General features: G+C 34.8%; 1 protein-coding gene across 1 annotated transcript in view; it reads right to left on the reverse strand.

The window, feature by feature from the left end:
* Positions 1-17838, reverse strand: part of LOC131165581 (beta-hexosaminidase 1) — a 31286-nt gene extending 13448 nt beyond the window's left edge. Inside the window, exons 1-9 of the mRNA XM_058123506.1 lie at positions 17342-17838; positions 17158-17241; positions 16894-16929; positions 9114-9225; positions 8965-9035; positions 8692-8822; positions 7241-7257; positions 6679-6727; positions 6049-6149 (exon numbers count right to left, since the gene is read on the reverse strand). Of these exons, the coding sequence (XP_057979489.1) occupies positions 6049-6149; positions 6679-6727; positions 7241-7257; positions 8692-8822; positions 8965-9035; positions 9114-9225; positions 16894-16929; positions 17158-17241; positions 17342-17692 (952 nt within the window). The 5' untranslated portion in view covers positions 17693-17838. The remainder of the gene's footprint in view (positions 1-6048; positions 6150-6678; positions 6728-7240; positions 7258-8691; positions 8823-8964; positions 9036-9113; positions 9226-16893; positions 16930-17157; positions 17242-17341) is intronic.
* Positions 17839-18038: the final 200 nt, after the last annotated feature.

An 18038-nucleotide genomic window follows, 5' to 3' on the forward strand; every position in this document is an offset into this window, starting at 1 on the left:
TTGGTATTGTTCACCCTAGCAATCTTGCATGGATTGGTCTGTGGCTCAACCTCCAAATTTAACTTCCTCACAGCTTTTTCAGAAACTAAGCCGTACAACTGCCAAGATCAACAACCATATACGAAGTTCCTTATAACAATCAGAGAAGTGCCAGAGGATAAGTTTGAAGAATCATGAGATACCAAGTTCTAAACTGGGGTAGTTTATATGATGATTTTAATACAGGGCAGATTTTATCAAAGGATGATTCATTTAACAGGTGACAAGAGAATCAAACATACAAAGGTTTGACATCAAAATTGAGACAACATTTAAGAGTTGAAGGAAGGTTAAGAATAAGGTCTAGACCGTATTCCATCATCAACAATGGCATTGCAGCAAACTTTATTTAAGATGGACACGCAAAGGTTGATTCCAATGCTGGGGGAAATTTTATTTGAAGAGGTTTGTCAAGCAAGCATATGGAAGCTTCCATGTGAAGGTAACCATGGATAGTGTGTCTAATTTCTCCGGGTTGTAGCTTTAAAATTGCAACCAAGCCAATTTCATAGTCAGCGAAACAAAAAACAACTTCAAATGTTTCCACAACATCACCAAGACATGCCACGTGCACCTAATTCTTTATTTTTTTTAGCAAAACAAAAAATTTCATTAATAGGAAAAGAATTTACAAAGAAGAAGAATATGACATGAAAAAAATCTGGAAGAAACCAGAAGGAAAAATACAAAAAAGCAACAAAAGAAAAGAAAAAATCTAGCCAACAGATTCCTCCAATCTCACTGAATATCTGGAAAGCTTACTCCCCCAAAAAACTAAAACACAACACACGAGGCCATATAGTAAATCTTTTCCCAAACCCCAATAGCCAATTCAACTTCTTCTTGGAAAAGATCCATGCATTGCACTCCAGCCATAACCCCCACAATAATGCAAAAATACCACATTTCTATAATGCAGCCCTTCCTCCTTCCAAAACCTACAAATAAATAGCCAACAATTCTTCCTTTGATATAGGTGAAACCCAGATTGACTTGTTCCAAATCCTCCAACCAAAATAACTTGTTCCAAATACTGCATGAATACTAGCAAAAATACAGAATTTCTTCCTCCTTCATGAAGAAGAAATGATTTTCAGAGTTATATAGCACTTAGATGTGATTCTAAACACTATGATTTTATACCTGCTTGTATTGTGCAGGAAAAAAATGTTGAAGATTATAATGAGGAAGACGAAAACAACACTAAAAGATTCTACAAGATCAACAGCAACAAAGCCTTCCATCCCAATATATTTTTTTCTCTGTAAAGTTCTCCACTTTTCCAATATATTTTAAAATTAGGGATATTTCATGTTCCTACCGACCCTTTATATCAACTTTAAGGAGTCGAAAAGCACATGGGAATTGCAAAGATTTGAAGAGAATCCCAAATTCAAAATAAACTAATAATTCTCGATGGCATTCTCAAAGGCCAGTGGAATATGATGATATATGATCTTATTGTTCAAATAGCCTGTCTAATGCAATACTACTCTACAAGTGTCACAAGTCTCCTCCATGGAACATCAAACTGTTTGTGCATAGAACTACAAGTACAAAGAGGGTATTGAACAGAATTTCTGGATGCTTTCTCAGTCAAAGTAGATATTCCAGAAAATCTCCATGATCGTATGAATCAAATGTCTATAAAGAATTATACAAACTAATTGACATGAGATTCCATGAACGGCCAAAACAAGTTTTGGGGGGGAGCAAGAGAGTGGAACTCGAGGGTTTCCTTAATTGCTTGAGGTACCTATATTTTTCTGGCTAATGAAAAAGTGCCATTGCAAGGAAAACTTTGTGCGTTTAGGAATTTAGACATTTTTTATATTTTTTATTTGCCTTAATAATCCAAAGATTCGTTTTGATGAATCTCTTATAGATCACAATCACCGCACTCCTTCTGCCAAAATAAATGTTTTCTACCATAAGCAAAGAAGGTTGTCATAGCTGCCCTGTTTTACCAAGGAAAAAAATAGAACAAAAAAAATTGACAAACTAGACTGTGAAACCATGCATTGGAAGGTGACCCCAGGCAAGGTGACCCCATTTCCCCCTTTTGTTATCATGGTCATGGAAGTGTTGGGTCTTATGATAAGTAGGGCAAATGAAGGCAGCTTTCTAAAGGGTCTTAGCATTTGCAGGAACAATGACGCTTATGGAACACTATCATCTTTTGTGAGGATAAGCCACAGATAATACTTAATATTAGATGCATCCTCCTTGGTTTCGAAGCAGTATCAAGCTTAAAAGTGAATCTGTGCAAAAGTGAAATCATTTCCCATACATAATTGCGATCGTGGTCTCTTTCTTGCAGGTATCCTTGGTTGTAAACTTGGCGCCTTCCCTATTACCTATCTCAACCTCCCTTTTGGAGCAAAGTTTGAGGATAAGGGTATTTGGGATCCCATAGTTGACAGGTTTGAAAAGAAGCTCGCTATTTGGAAAAGGAACTTCTTGTCAAGAGGTAGTAGACTCACTCTCATTAAAAGTACTCTTCAATATTCCGGTTTACTTCATGTCTCTTTTCCCTATCTCTAGTGCAGTTTCCAAGAGATTGGAGGGTATCCAAAGAAGATTACTTAGCAGGAACACGGGTGAGGTTTTCAAATATCATCTTGTTAAATGGGGAGTGGTTAAACAACCTTTACCAAAGGGCGGCCTTGCCCTAAGGAGGCCCTTCCGAGAAATGGCTTTGGAGATTCATGACTAAAAAAAAAATCACTGGAAGGATGTCATTGCAATCAAGTACGGTCCCCATCGTACTCATTGGACCTACTTTTAAAGGAAGGTCACGATACAAGTGTTCGGAGATATATTAGAAAGGGATGGGAGAATTTCTTCCCCCTCATCTACTTCCATGTTCTTCTGGCATGATGTTTGATGCGGTAATTCCCAACTCAGCTCCTCTTTCCCTTCTATCTTCAGACTTTTGAGCAACATAGATGCCCTTATTAGCCAATAATTCACTAGTCAAGGGATTGTTTGGGATATTCCTTTGAATAGAAATGCTTTCCATGGGAACTTGATACTCTTACAAATTTTTTCAACAGTCTCTATAAGTCTCAATGTCAAGCTATTTCCAATGAGCCCAAATGGGTTTTGAGGAAAGATGGGAACTTCAAGGTCAGCTTTTCTACAAAAACCTACAAACACCTTAGTTCCTGGTTGGGGGCAGCACTAACTTCACTTGGAAGCTGTTTGGAAAACGATAGCCCCTTCAAAGGTTGCCTTTTTCACGTGGGAAGCAACTCTTCGAAATTTTCTTAATATAGACAATCTTTAGAAAAAAGGTTTCCCTCTCGTCAATAGATGCTTTTTTATGCCTGGAGCAGGAGGAATCAGTTGATCATGCCCTTCTGCATTGTTCATGAGCCAAGAAATTCTGGAACTTAGCCATTTCCGTAGTAAATCATACATGGGTCACCGTAGCTACAGTGAGAGGCAAACTAGGGGCTTGGAAAGGGATCAGCTCAAACAAGGAAGGAAGAAAATCTCTCTCCCTCATTCCCCTTGCAATTATCTGGACGGTGTGGAGAGAAAGGAACAAAAGGGCCTTTGAAGGAATTATCTCTCCAATTCAGGCTGTCATGGACCATTGGATTGCTATGATCTCCAGCAGGCATTCTGGGCTAGTTGAAAGGGACCCTTTGTAGTTCTTGATTTTCTTGATAACTTTCAGTAAAGGATGTTTCTCTCTCGCTGTTTCTTTTGTACTTGGGTAGCATCCCCTTGATGCCTCTTTTAATATAATTTCTCTTTGTTGATTTAAAAAAAAAACTGTTAAACCATGCATAAAGAAGAATGTAATTAAAAAAAATTTCATAGAAGCATAAAGTTCCATTGTGGCCTTTTGAGTTCTATCCACCAAAACACCTCAGTAGCCAAGGAAATACTCAAGTGCCAACTTCTTTCTACCCTCCATCGGATACCTTGTAAATGGTAAGATATTTTTCTGGGCATTCAAACCATAAGATAATGCAGGCATAAAAAATGCCTTTATCATGTCATGCTCAATGAAAATGTTCAATGGCATCAAAAGCTCCCACACATCTAGCAGGGGGATATCTATTTTGATAAAAAAAAACATCAAGAAAACCAAATTTTTTCCACTTATCATTTATAGTGGTTTCTGACAAGTTGTTTAATAGTTAGCATGTTAAATCGTATACATAATGGTCTGGTCTGGTTTGGATTGATCCTAGCCAGATGATTATGAATTGCTTCTAGTTCATAGATATTAAACTTCGTAAGAAGATAAAATCTCAAATCATGAATTTGCGTGAAATACCTACTATTCTCATTCAATTGCTACATGATCAACAATTCCATGAGCCGACTTCTGTCGCTAACATGAAAGTATCCCTTTCCATGTCAGAAACAAACCATAAGGGCCCGTTCTTTGACCAGAAGGTTTTACATAGTTTCAGTTCTTTTGCTTCCCATATAAATTCTCCCGTATGTGCCTTATAATAAGAACTAGCAGGTTGATAGGTTACTACCCTAATCATGAAAACATAACATAATAAATAGTTCCCTATCTCACATGTAAGGCAATGAAAAATGACAAAGAATTAAACCCAAAAAAGATAAAATTGAACAACCAGATAAGCATCTTATGCACATTGCATATGGCTTGATAATGGCATTTACTTCTACCTTCCATCAAAGAAATAGAAAAATAAGTCTTACCAGACTCAGATTGGTAGATTCCAATTACCACCCTTAGTTTTCTTTTTTCAAGTTTTAAAAAAAAAGAAGTATCATGGCTTGTTGCTTTCTATATTTCTTTCCTAATTCATATGTGATCCAGTCATCCCAAATTTTCTTTTTGAACCAATCAAATTAAATACATAAAAAATAATCTCTTATATTTGCTTTCATACTCTTTCATAATATAAAAATTGTTAAGGGCCCTCTAGCATGAAACAAGAAAAGTTTGTGATGCTGAAATGGTATGACAATAGATAAGATCAAAAATACTGTTTCCTTTATCCCATACAGTCATACTGCTCTATCGATACATAATATTTTTTTCCAAAAAGAAGAATACAAAAATTTTCTCAGATCGAGTTCGAAGTGCCATGCTATGATTACTTTACATATATAGATCATATCATATGCCAAAGCCTAGCATTCTTTTTCCTCAAATAAATAAATAAATAAATAAAAAGGTTGGCGCCAAGCACGAGGGAACGCTAGACATTGGTAGTCTCTCCTCTTGCCAAAATAAAAAATTCATTTTAGCTACATCTAGTCCCCCAAATTGTATAGTATCATAATTAAGTACTCCAGGTATTACCCATTTGCCAAGAAAGTTTATAAACAAATAAAGATCTTTTGTGTCATCCTCTACATTGAGATATAACAAAAGACCAATAAGCATATTTAAGATTTTTCTATCAACTCCTTGGCCTAAAAACAGAAATCTTTCTCGATTAAGTTCATTGATTAGGATCAATGTGTATATTCCAACCCTCTTATTTTTTCTAGCTAGTTCAAAAAAGAATCCAAATTCAAATCTTCCCTTAAAATCTCAGCAATTCTCATGTATTTTCAACTTCCAAGAGTTCACACAAAGACTCAATAAGGACATGAGGGGTTAAACTAGAGAATCTTCTAGTTTCTCTATTTTCTTCTTCCCTTCATGGTCTCTTTCCACAGATATTATTTTAGTATGATCACAATATTTCAAAATTCAAATTATACATTAATGAGAAAAGTGAAAACCCAGAAGAAATCCAAGCAGAGACCATTAAGTGCGTCACTAAATATTAAACAGTCTTGCATCCTTATCAATCAGCAGGAAACGTGATCCATACTGAAGCATTAGAGAAGTTCAATGCCAATAATGTATTGGTAAAGAAAAATATCTGGACAAAAACAGTAAGCACAAAAAATGCAGAAGTTCAATGCCAATAATGTATTGATAAAGAAAAATATCTGGACAAAAACAGTAAGCACATAAAATGCAAAACTAAGTAAAAATTTTCAATTGAGCTTAACCTGTCAAAATGCCAGAAATGACATCAAATGTAAAATTTTTAGAAACATCCAGTGGCTCCCTACAGGATGGTGAAGGCCAAAGATCAGGATACCCAATGCCCCTGCATAAAAAAGTAAATCATTTTCAAGATAAATCTGGAAACAGATATAGCCAATTAAATTTCAATCAGTATTTTCAAAAAAAAAAATTGTTCCTAGGATATTGTATGACTGTCTTGTAATGGTAAGGTATCACTTAAAGATAGAAATGAAGTAAACAAAAAACCTAAACCTTCCATATCCATCTCTTCCAGATGAGTGCGGAAGAAGGCATGAGTCACCTTGATAGGATTTAAATCCATATTAAACATACAGTTTCTGTATGTACATGCATAAAGTAATCTTGATATATGGAATAATCAGGAGACTTTTCTATGTTGCCAGGCTTTTACGCCACGAAAGCGTAAACATAGAGAGGATCACTTGAGTACTTAAAATAAACTCTCCATGAGATCCTGTACATACAACAAGTTTCATGGAATTTTTTTCTCAAGCACTAAGAACTTCCTTGGAAGAAAATTAATTACCATGCAGAATAACAAGGAATTTTTTACAAGAAGAAAAGAGAGCTCCTAAACAGAAATGCTTTACCATGATTCAGCATGACCAGGGACATCAATTTCCGCCATGACATTGATGCCTGTGGGAAAAGATGCAAAACAGTCAAGAAAAATGTACAAAACTACAAATATTCCCAGATGTCAATTCAGATGCAAAAGATACAGAACTGAGCTTTATCCTGTTTTGTGTATTAAAAAAGATTTTACTTCTTTCTATTATCTGATCACAGACATGTTTCTGACATATAACTTCAATCAGAAAGAGAAAAAAATGGACTTTTAAAGTTTAAAAAAATTAAGTAAAATATCTTAACATTGCCTGTCGGAAATGATGCAAAACAGTCAAGAAAAATATACAAAACTACAAATATTCCCAGAAGTCAATTCAACTGCAAAAGATACAGAACTGAGCTTTATCTTGTTTTGTGTATTAAAAAATATTTTACTTCTTTCTATCATCTGATCACGGACATGTTTCTAACATATAACTTCAATCACAAAAAGTAAAAAATGGACTTTTAAAGTTCAAAAAAATTAAGTAAAATATCTTAATATCATGCTGAAACCCTAACATCGCTCAGAAGAAAACATACCTCTACTTTTGGCGAAGCTTCATATGACAACATACCAAGAAGACATGAAATGATATGAACACTATTAGCACCTCATTTTGGGACTTAAAAAATGAATTGATGAGGGGAAAATGAGATAAAATAGAAAGCATAAACAAAGGAAATATTAAGCAAGCACTGGTGCAGGGGGAAGAATGGGTTGGGGGGCACTTCCCTCCACTCCTTTCCAAACAGATATAAGATTCCTGTTAACAGTTTGAACGGAGGATCATTCAACAACTTGAGCAATTGATTGTCCTCCAAGCATAGATAATTTCTTTTCTTTTCTTTTTTACGCAGAAGACATCTACCCTCAGGTTTGACAAAAAGACAATGACCTCACTGAGGTTCCAAAAATTCCAGAAACCACCCCTAAGGTTTTAAAAATCAAAGGGACCTCCTCTGAAGTTTGTCAAAAAGGCACAAACCTCCCCTTGTATTTTTCAAAAAGACAAATTTTTTAAGAGGAGGCATGTGTCTTTTTGGCAAACCTCGGGGAGGTTTGTGTCATTTTTGAAACCTCGGGGGAGGTTTGTGTCATTTTTGAAAAACCTCAGGGGAGGTCTCTGTCTTTTTGCCAAAACTCAGGGGAGGTGAGTGTCTTTTGCCATTTTTTTTATCAAGGTAGTCAAAAGATACAGATTTATATCAGTTGGTAACAGCTTAGATGATACAACTGTCACTCCATGATGGGAAAACGTGATGGGTTAAACTCAACTACCCACACTGGGCAGCAAACTAACAGCAATGTTTTTATCACTACTCCAAAATGGGTCAGCCAAATGAAGGATAGGTGTATAATACATCATGAAAAGTGCATAAGCATTTCTTTTTGTGGACAAGTATGGAAAGGGAAAATAATGTCAACGACCAGGCCATTATGTGAAATTGAGTAACAAATTTGAGAATCCAAGTAAGGTGGTCCTCCCATATGTCATCTAGGCAGGGCAGTTCTCCAATCTGCCATCTAGGCAAGGTAGTTCTCCTTTGTGGGTGGACTTCATCTCCAAAATAATTCTCTTCAGAACACAAAAATTATTCGAAGGACACTACTGGAAAAATAATAAAGGCATGAGTGGAATATCCTGCATAGTCTCATCACTATCATTAGTTTTATTCCCAAACAAGTGAAACCACATCATTTTTAAAGTCAAAAGAATAACACATTTTCAATGTTCTTGCATTCTATTGGCTGAAATTTATTTTTAAGTTTCTTGAATAAACAAGCTGGCGGCACCTTCAAAAGCATATGTCGCATAACTCCTATGATCCGAGAGATTGGGACCAATACAATTTAAGATCATATTAGAAAGGTGACAACATATCGTTAGCAAAACAAATCAAGAATATTAAATAATACTAGGAGAAAGGTTACTGAAGGTATCTAAAGATCATGAGCTACTTAGGGATTGATCAAGATATAGAGCTCTTACTTAACAATTTCATAAGCATCCTCAACAGTAAAGCGCTCCCACTTTGTATATGCACCACTCCACAAATTTGGATATGTAGGAATTTCGAGAGGAAATGATTCCTCATCTATGATGTGCCAATGAAGTACATTCTACTGAATGTAATTTACAATATCAGAAATACATGCAGAATAATTAGGAAATCAAAGGATGGGACAATAATCAGCTGAATAGCAATAATAAAAATTTCTATAGAAAAAAATACAAGTAGCACTTAATATAAGATGAACTTACAAGTTTAGCATATGACATAGATTCTATTATTTGCTTGATTACATCAACTGGCAGATAATGCCTTGAAGTATCTGCAAAGAATGTCACGTAATTTAGAACATTTGAAACTCAGAAAACTTGTTTTCCTACTTAACAAGAGAACAAGTTACCAAGCAAAAGGCCACGATATGCAAATCTTGGCTTGTCTTGGATGAACCATGGCGCATTGTATACTCGTACAGATTTACTTCCATAATCAAATGCACATAATTGACTGAACGTCTGGAATAATTAGAAGGGGAAATAAGAAAAAAAGTGAAGCACACCTTTATGGTACCAGCTAAACCCACTTAGTGATAAAAACATGTTATATAACATGAAAAAGTGGCAGGGATTCCATGCATTACTTGCAGGTGCAGGACCATAGTTTCAAAGTGACAGCAAATTTGACTATGGAGCATCTAGAGTTTTGAGACAAAGACCCAAGTCCATGACCGCATATAATTAGGCATGTTGAACGCACTTATGAGTTATGCAGGAATCAACATAACATGACCCACAGTTCCAAATTAACAAGGCGCATGTTTTCAAGAGTAAGATTTTAGATGCTCTCACTAATCCACGGTTTCAACTTCTTTAATGGGACCTGTGAATTGGTACGGTCCAATTTGCGGCCGGCAGACAAAATTATCACAGTACAAGGTACTCAGTGAAGTTGGTCCACTTGGAAGAACAATGAATTTTTACTAACAATGCCATTGATTCCTTGAGTACATGTGCACATGCATGCAAACAATCTGGCAAATTATATTTAATGATCAATAATATCTATAAAAAAAAAAACAATTTTTTAAGGAACCAATTCCGTTCTGTTGTGCAAACTGCACAATTAATAATGTTATTACCTAAAAATTAGTAATTTTTGAAGAAATGTGTTATAGTATTAGAATCGAAAGACATAAACATCTAGACATATGCTAATATACATTACAATAATTAATATGATAGACAATAATATAGTGTATAGTAAAAATTGTTTGAACAAAGTGGAAGCAAGAGAAGAGACAGTGAAAATTTATTAGCGAAATTGGAAAAATAAAAATGTTGGCAACAATTGGTACATAAGCTAAAAGAAAACAGTGGAAAAATTATTAATTCCATCTTAACATGCAAAAATGAAGGGGACTGAAGGCAAAAGAAAATAAGAAAAATTCTCTCTTCTCTAATTTAGAAGAAGCCTTTTTTTTCTTTTTTCGCTTGAAGTGGAAAATAGGTATGCAAGCCGATTCAATTACAATTTCCACCATCCAAATTCCTTTAAAAGCAAATGATTTTTCTGTGGTTAAGCTGGGTTACAACAAGCAACATGATGACTGCTGACTGCTGTTCTTTGTTACCACGTATACATGCATGAATGCACACACACATGCACAGGCACACACACACACATACATAATAGGGAGAGGGAGAGAGAGAGAGAGATGTGGGGTTGTATGCCTATGCACACAAATAAGCAACAATAATGTGTAAGACATTAATTGCCTCAAATAAAATTATGATCATGTTTATTGAGGTAATACGAAAGGTCTTTAATATTAAATATAATAATGTTATCATAATTTACAATAATATCTTGGAATATGAGAACTGAGAAGTCTATAATTATGATAAATTATGTATATTAATTAATCACTCGATGGAAGTGATGAATATATAAAGGAGGTTTGGGGCTGGTCCTATCTCAACCTAGAAAGCTTGTGCTAAGATTTCCATCAAATTAAGATAGAGCATAAGGAAGTGTAAGGTTGTGAGATAGAAACACAGTCTAAGGATGTATGCTTGGAGGCTCTGGAACAAGGTATGATTTTTTTTTAACGTTTGTTGTGTAAAATTATGAGTTTCAAAGGTCCTTAAAATTAAAATGTATAAATCATGTTTATCGTGTGTGTCTAAACTTACATGTGGTATCAGAGCCAAAGTTGTAGAAACTCATGATTTTTTATTATGATTAAAGGTTCATGTTCCATTAATTTTAGTTCATGAATCAAGGCACAGTAACCTTATGTTTTTCTAAGGTATAACGATGTAAGTGTGGTACGCCTTGGTTAATAAAATCTGACGATACAGAACGTTTGTTGTGATAGTAAATATATATTAATGTTATTATGTGATTGAGTGGCTAGAATGATTTTATAATTATTTAAAAGAAATGTTATTTCTGAAGGTATAAATTTATTCCTTTTGTGACGCATAAGACGAATGGGCTACGAAAGTTATATAACTTTCATGACTTGATCCGTGAAAATCAATAGGATATATAATGTTAATGCATGCTAACATGAATCTGCTAGCATTCTGTCAACATGTTTATGTTACTCACAATATTTTAACATTGTGATGTTATAAAGTGTTTTGATTTCAATCACCAAAGTGATTAAATCATTAAGTAAATTTCTCATATGTTTGATGCTAGAATGATATTAAAATTATTATAAGACATCAAGAATCATCCAAAAGTTGATTAATAGTTCTTATAATATAAAAATGATGATTTGGTAATATTATTATGTATTATTCTTTTGTCTATTTATCCAAAGATAATAAATTCTTATAATGAGTGCATATAATGTTACCAAAGTATAATTAGCATCATTTTAAAGTTCTTTATGTTAGTGTTTCTCCCAAAGGAAAACATTAATATATTTATCTTATAAACGTTTCATTCCAAGCATTAAGTGTGTTTAATTCTTGCAGTATCTGTGCCTAGATTGTTACAATTGCATGCTTCATCTGTTCCAATGTTTAATGGGTTGAATTTTGCTGATTGGAGTGAACAAGTTCAATTTCACCTTGGTGTATTGAATTTTGATTTGGCACTCTTAAATGATCAGTCTGCATTATTACTGATTCTAGCAATGCTGAAGAAATAACCTAATATAATAATTGGGAAAGATCAAACAGATTAAGTTTGATGTTTATGCGAATGAGTGTTACAAATAACATCAAGACAGCTATTCCCAAAACTAAAAGTGCCAAAGAGTTTTTAAAATTTGTGGGAGTGTTCCCAAACAGCAAATAAATCTCTTGTTGGGACATTAATGGGTACGTTAATCACCATGAAGTTTGATGGTTCACGTACTATGCATGAGCATGTTATTGAAATGACAAATATTGCAGCATAACTTAAGACTTTGGGAATGGATGTGAATGAAAATTTCCTTGTTCAGTTCATTTTAAACTCATTACCGACTGAGTATGGAGCTTTTCAAATGAACTATAACACCATGAAAAATAAATGGAATGTGCATGAGTTGCACATTATGCTAGTTCAAGAGGAAACACGATTGAACAATAAAGGAATTCACTCTATTCATTATGTGTACAATCAAGGAGCTGAAAAGAAAGTAAAGAAGCATGGAAAGGGGAAAGGATCTTTAAAGGATAATAAATCCTCTTCCCATATCCAGAGGAAGGTATCAAGTAAGGACAACTGGACATTACCAAAAAAACTGCTTGAAACGGAAAGCTTGGTTCGAAAAGAAGGGTAAGTCTAGTGCTTATGTATGTTTCGAATCAAATTTAGCAGAAGTTCCTTATAATACTTGGCGGATTGATTCTGGATGTACAACTCATGTTTCTAATATGATGCAAGAATTTCTTACAATCCGGAACATAAACTCAAATGAGAAGTTTATCTTCATGGGGAACAGAATAAAAGTGCCAGTTAAAGCTGTCGAGACTTATTGTTTAATCCTTGACACTGGTTATTGTTTGGATTTATATGAGACTTTTTATGTTTCTAGTATTTCTAGGAATTTAGTTTCATTATCTAAATTGGATATAAGGACGTTTCAGTTTATTTAAGAATACCAGTATGGTTGGTTGTGGTATGCTTTGTAATGGTTTATATAAGTTAAAACTTGATAATCATTATGCTGAAACACTTTTAACCTCGCATCATAGTATTGGCACTAAATGAAGTTTAGTGAATGAACGATCTGCTTACTTGTGGCATAAACGATTAAGTCATATTTCCAAAGAAAGACTGGAAAGATTAGTAAAGAATGAAATACTTCCAAATTTGGATTTCACTGACCTTGACATTTATGCAGATTGTATTAAAGGAAAGCAACAAGACACACAAAGAAAGGAGCCACAAGGAGCACTCAGCTTCTAGAAATTATACACACTGATATATGCGGACCCTTCAATGTAAATACCTTCAGTAATGATAGATATTTCATCACCTTTATCGATGATTTTTCACGTTATGGATATGTCTACTTGCTACATGATAAATCTCAAGCAATAAATGTTTTGGAGATTTATGTAAATGAAGTTCAAAGGCAATTAGACAGAAAGGTGACAATTGTTAGATCTGATATAGGAGGTGAATATTATAAAAGGTATAACGAAACTGGACAACTTCCTGGTCCATTTGCTAAATTCCTTGAAAAACGTGGTATTTGTGCTCAATACACAATGTCAGGTACACCAGAACAGAATGGTGTATCAGAAAAGCGTAATAGGACTCTGATGGATATGGTTAGAAGCATGATAAGCAGAAAGTCTTTACCCATTTCGTTGTGGATGTATGCTTTAAAAACTGTCATGTACGTATTAAACCGTGTTCCTATTAAGGCAATTCCAACAACACCATTAGAGCTTTGGACTGGCAGAAAACCGAGTTTACAACACTTGCATGTTTGGGGTTGTCAGGCAGAAATTAAAGTTTATAATCCACAAGAAAAGAAGCTGGATGCAAGAACAAGCAGTGGTAATTTCATTGGTTATCCAGAAAAATCGAAAGGGTATATATTTTATTGTCCTAATCATGCCACCAAAATAGTTGAAACTGGAAATGCTAGGTTCATTGAGAAAGATGAAACTAGTGGGAGTATGGTTCCATTAAATGTGGAAATTAAGGAAATTACAACTCCTACTATTCATAGTGAACATATTATAGAAAAACCACAAGAGGTTGCGTTAAGACAATCTCAAAGAGAAAAGAGATCTGCTATCTCGGATAATTATGTGGTTCATCTTCAAAAGTCAGATTTTGACTTAGGAATTGAAGATGATCCAGTTTCGTTTTCACAAGCCATTAGCTGTGATAATTCTGATAAATGGATGGATGCCATGAAAGATGAGTTAAAGTCTATGGAACAAAATGAAATCTTGGATCCTGTAGAATTGCCAGAAGGTTGCAAGAGAGTTGGATATAAATGGGATTTTAAAACCAAACGTGACTCTTGTGGTAATCTTGAACGTTGCAAGGCCAAACTTGTTGCTAAAGGCTTTACTCAGAAAGATGATATTGATTATAAAGAGACCTTTTCACCGGTCTCTAAGAAAGATTCTTTCAGAATTACATGGCTTTAGTAGCTCATTACGATTTAGAGTTACAACAAATGGATGTGAAAATTGCCTTTCTATATGGAAATTTGGATGAAGATGTTTATATTGATCAACCATTGGGTTTTACAGTTGAAGGGAAAGAAAATATGGTGTGTAAACTTAAGAAGTCAATATACGGGCTTAAACAAGCTTCCCGACAATGGTATCTAGTTTAATAATACCATTGATTCCTTTGGATTTAAAGAAAACACTGTTGATTGGTGTATATATCTGAAGATTAGTGGAAGTAAGTTTATATTTCTGATTCTGTATGTTGATGATATTTTGCTTGCAACTAATGATCTTGGTCCATTACATGAGACCAAAGAATTTCTCTCTAAAAACTTTGAAATGAAAGATATGGGAGAGGCAAAGTATGTGATCGGAATAGAAATATTTTGAGATCGGTCCCAGGGACTGGTTGGTTTGTCTCAGAAAGGTTATATAAATGAAGTTTAAGAGAGATTTAAAATGGACAAATGCTCAGCATCTCCTGTTCCAATTCAGAAAGAAGACAAGTTCAGTCTTGTGCAATGTCCTAAAAATGATCTAGAACGGAAACAAATGAAAGATGTTCCTTATGCATCTGTTGTTGGGAGCTTAATGTACGCTCAAACGTGCACAAGACCAAATATTAGCTTTACGGTTGGAATGCTCGGTAAATATCAAAGTAATCTAGGAATGATTCACTGGAAGGTTGCAAAGAAAGTTATAAGATACTTGCAAGGAACGAAAGATCAAAAGTTTGTGTATCGAAGGTATGGTCATCTTGAGGTGGTTGGATACTCGGATTCTGATTTTGCTAGATGTGTGGATACAAGAAAGTCCACATTTGGCTATGTATACTTGCTAGCCGGTGGAGCAATTTCATGGAAGAGTGCGAAGCGGTCAATAATTGCTGTGTCCACTATGGAAGCTAAATTTGTAGCTTGCTTTGAGGCTACAGTTTAGGCTAATTGGTTGCGAAACTTTATTTCAGGACTTGGAATAGTCGACAGTATTGCCAAACTGCTGAAAATTTATTATGATAATTCCGCAGCTGTCTTCTTCTCTAAGCATGATAAGTATTCCAAGGGTGCTAAGCATATGGAATTGAAATACTTACTGTTAAAGAAGAAGTACATAAACAAAAAGTGTCAATTGAACATATTAGCACCAATTGTACGATAGTTGATCCTTTGACGAAAGGATTGCCGCCCAAAACATTTATTGGTCATGTTGAAAAGATGGGCGTTATTGAATCTTAATGTATGTTGGTTAATTCATACTTGAGCTCGATAATGAAAATGTTTCTGTTATTTCTGTTTTCCATTTTTGTATACATAATTGCTATGGAATAATGATAACAGGCTTATCTCAATTAAGTCATTAAAGTTGGACCTAATGTATGCCTCTCACCTAAAGATCACTACATGTAGTGGAACTTGTATCATAGTGCATGGAAGGGACTATGTTTATAAAGATAATATGGAACCGCCATGACTCCTACAAGTTTTCTACATATTAATGATAACTAATGTATGCACATTATGTTTATATGATCAACTATGTTAAGCAATTTCACTTGAACCAAATGGGAGAATGTAAGACATTAATTGCCTCAAATAAAATTATGATCATATTTATTGAGGTAATATGAAAGGTCTTTAATATTAAATATAATAATGTTATCATAATTTACAATAATATCTCGGAATATGAGAAGTCTATAATTATGATAAATTATGTATATTAATTAATCACTGGATGGAAGTGATGAATATATAAAGGAGGTTTGGGGCTGGTCCTATCTCAACCTAAAAAGCTTGTACTAAGATTTCCATCAAATTAAGATAGAGCATAAGGAAGCGTAAGGTTGTGAGATAGAAAAAAAGTCTAAGGATATATGTTTGGAGGCTATGGATCAAGGTATGAATTTCTTTTAACGTTTGTTGTGTAAAATTATGAGTTTTGAAGGTATTTAAAATTAAGACATATAAATCATGTTTATCGTGTGTGTCTAAACTTACGTAATGCAGATAAACAATTTATGGTTGTAAAACTTTACGCAAGGTACTTAATTAAAAAATAAAAATCACAATAGTCATAACAGTATAACACCAACAACTCTAATATTATTAGTAATTCAAAATGCCAAGAAAATAATAAAGTAACGGTGCTTCACCATTGACTTAATGGTTCCCCTGAGGCCCTGCCCCCCTTTACAAAAAAGTATTAATTCATCTTCCAGCACGTGTGTCGTGTAGCATGCACATAATTAGTCATTTCATTGCTGCACTCATGCACCACACTCGACCCTTCATTTCATTGATGAGCCACATTTCACATTTATACATTACTTGATTGCTATACACTACCGCTGTAGTAAATTAACTTGTCCAGTGCTCGCTAACAGCTAAAAGCTCAATCGCCTAGTGAAGCTGTGCAATGCCTCCCTCTCCCACCTCCCCACTCCTACCCCACAAAGTCACACCAATCCAGGTTATAATTGAAACCCCTGAGCTTGCAATAATTGCACATGCATGCACAATTGTTATAAGGCATCATTCATACCTCTAAACCACGCAATGCGCCATAAACAGTATTTGCCTGCAACAAATATGATATCAGTCTTCTAAAGAGCATAATGGATTAAAATTGAAATTGCACATACTTCCATAGATGCACTGCCATCACTCGCCTATTCAGTCATTTGAATTATTTTTTTTCCATTTTTGGTGACGCAAAACGCTGTCTCCATACGATAAATCTGGTTGTTCGTCTAAATCTATCCAAAGCACATAACAGTAAACAGCAAACGCTCAAGTCAAAGTGTACCTCGATCATAGCCTCCCCGATTATCGATCGGCCATCATTCTTCGTTATATACAATGAATAGCTCTCGTCCACTCCAAGATGAAGCTGTTCTCAAAACAAACAATTTCAAAACCACATACACCGCAAGAAAGACAAGAGTCTCCATTCCCAAGATCAATCAAACTCCAAAAATAAAGTAACTCACCGTTTCGTTATCCGAGTGAACAATCACTCGAAGACTGTTAATATCATACCCCGATGTGCCTCTTAACTTGATTTTAGAAATACCAGATATATGCTTGAACACGATACCTTTGTATCTCCGAAATGCCTCTCTCACAATTGCAGAGCTCCCGCCGCTGCCGCCGGCGACGAGCGAGAGATTGGGATCGACGGAGAACGTGTCGTTGCCGAAAGTGTACTCGGAGGGAAGTGGCCATAGGTAGACTGGCGAGTAGTCGAGCTCCGACCTCGGATCGAACCCTATTGTGCATAGCAGTGCAGAGACCAAAATCAGAACGGGGAACAAAAATTTGGAACTTGAATTTGCAAACATTTTTTAAGAAATTAAGTTAGGAGAGAAAAAAAAGAGAGGACGATCGGTGTCAGCTAGACTGAAGCTGCCGAAGTAGGGCTGTTTGGTTGAAGACGAGACAATGATTATCTTGTACGAATTGTAAAATTAAATCCGCCGTCAAAAGCAAGCTTTTTTTTCGGAATAACAGTATTTTAATTAAATATTTTTAAATTTATTTAGTGCAGTTCAGAAAAGTATTTTTCAAATGGGTTAAATACAACATTAAATTTTTAATCAAAATTTTCTTTTTATAGTTTATGGATAAATTTATCCCTTTTTTGTTTGTCTTTTTACTTTATGTATCAAAAGTAATGGGTAAAATCAA

Source organism: Malania oleifera, chromosome 10, assembly GCF_029873635.1.
Source record: "Malania oleifera isolate guangnan ecotype guangnan chromosome 10, ASM2987363v1, whole genome shotgun sequence".
Taxonomy (NCBI): Eukaryota; Viridiplantae; Streptophyta; class Magnoliopsida; order Santalales; family Ximeniaceae; genus Malania; species Malania oleifera.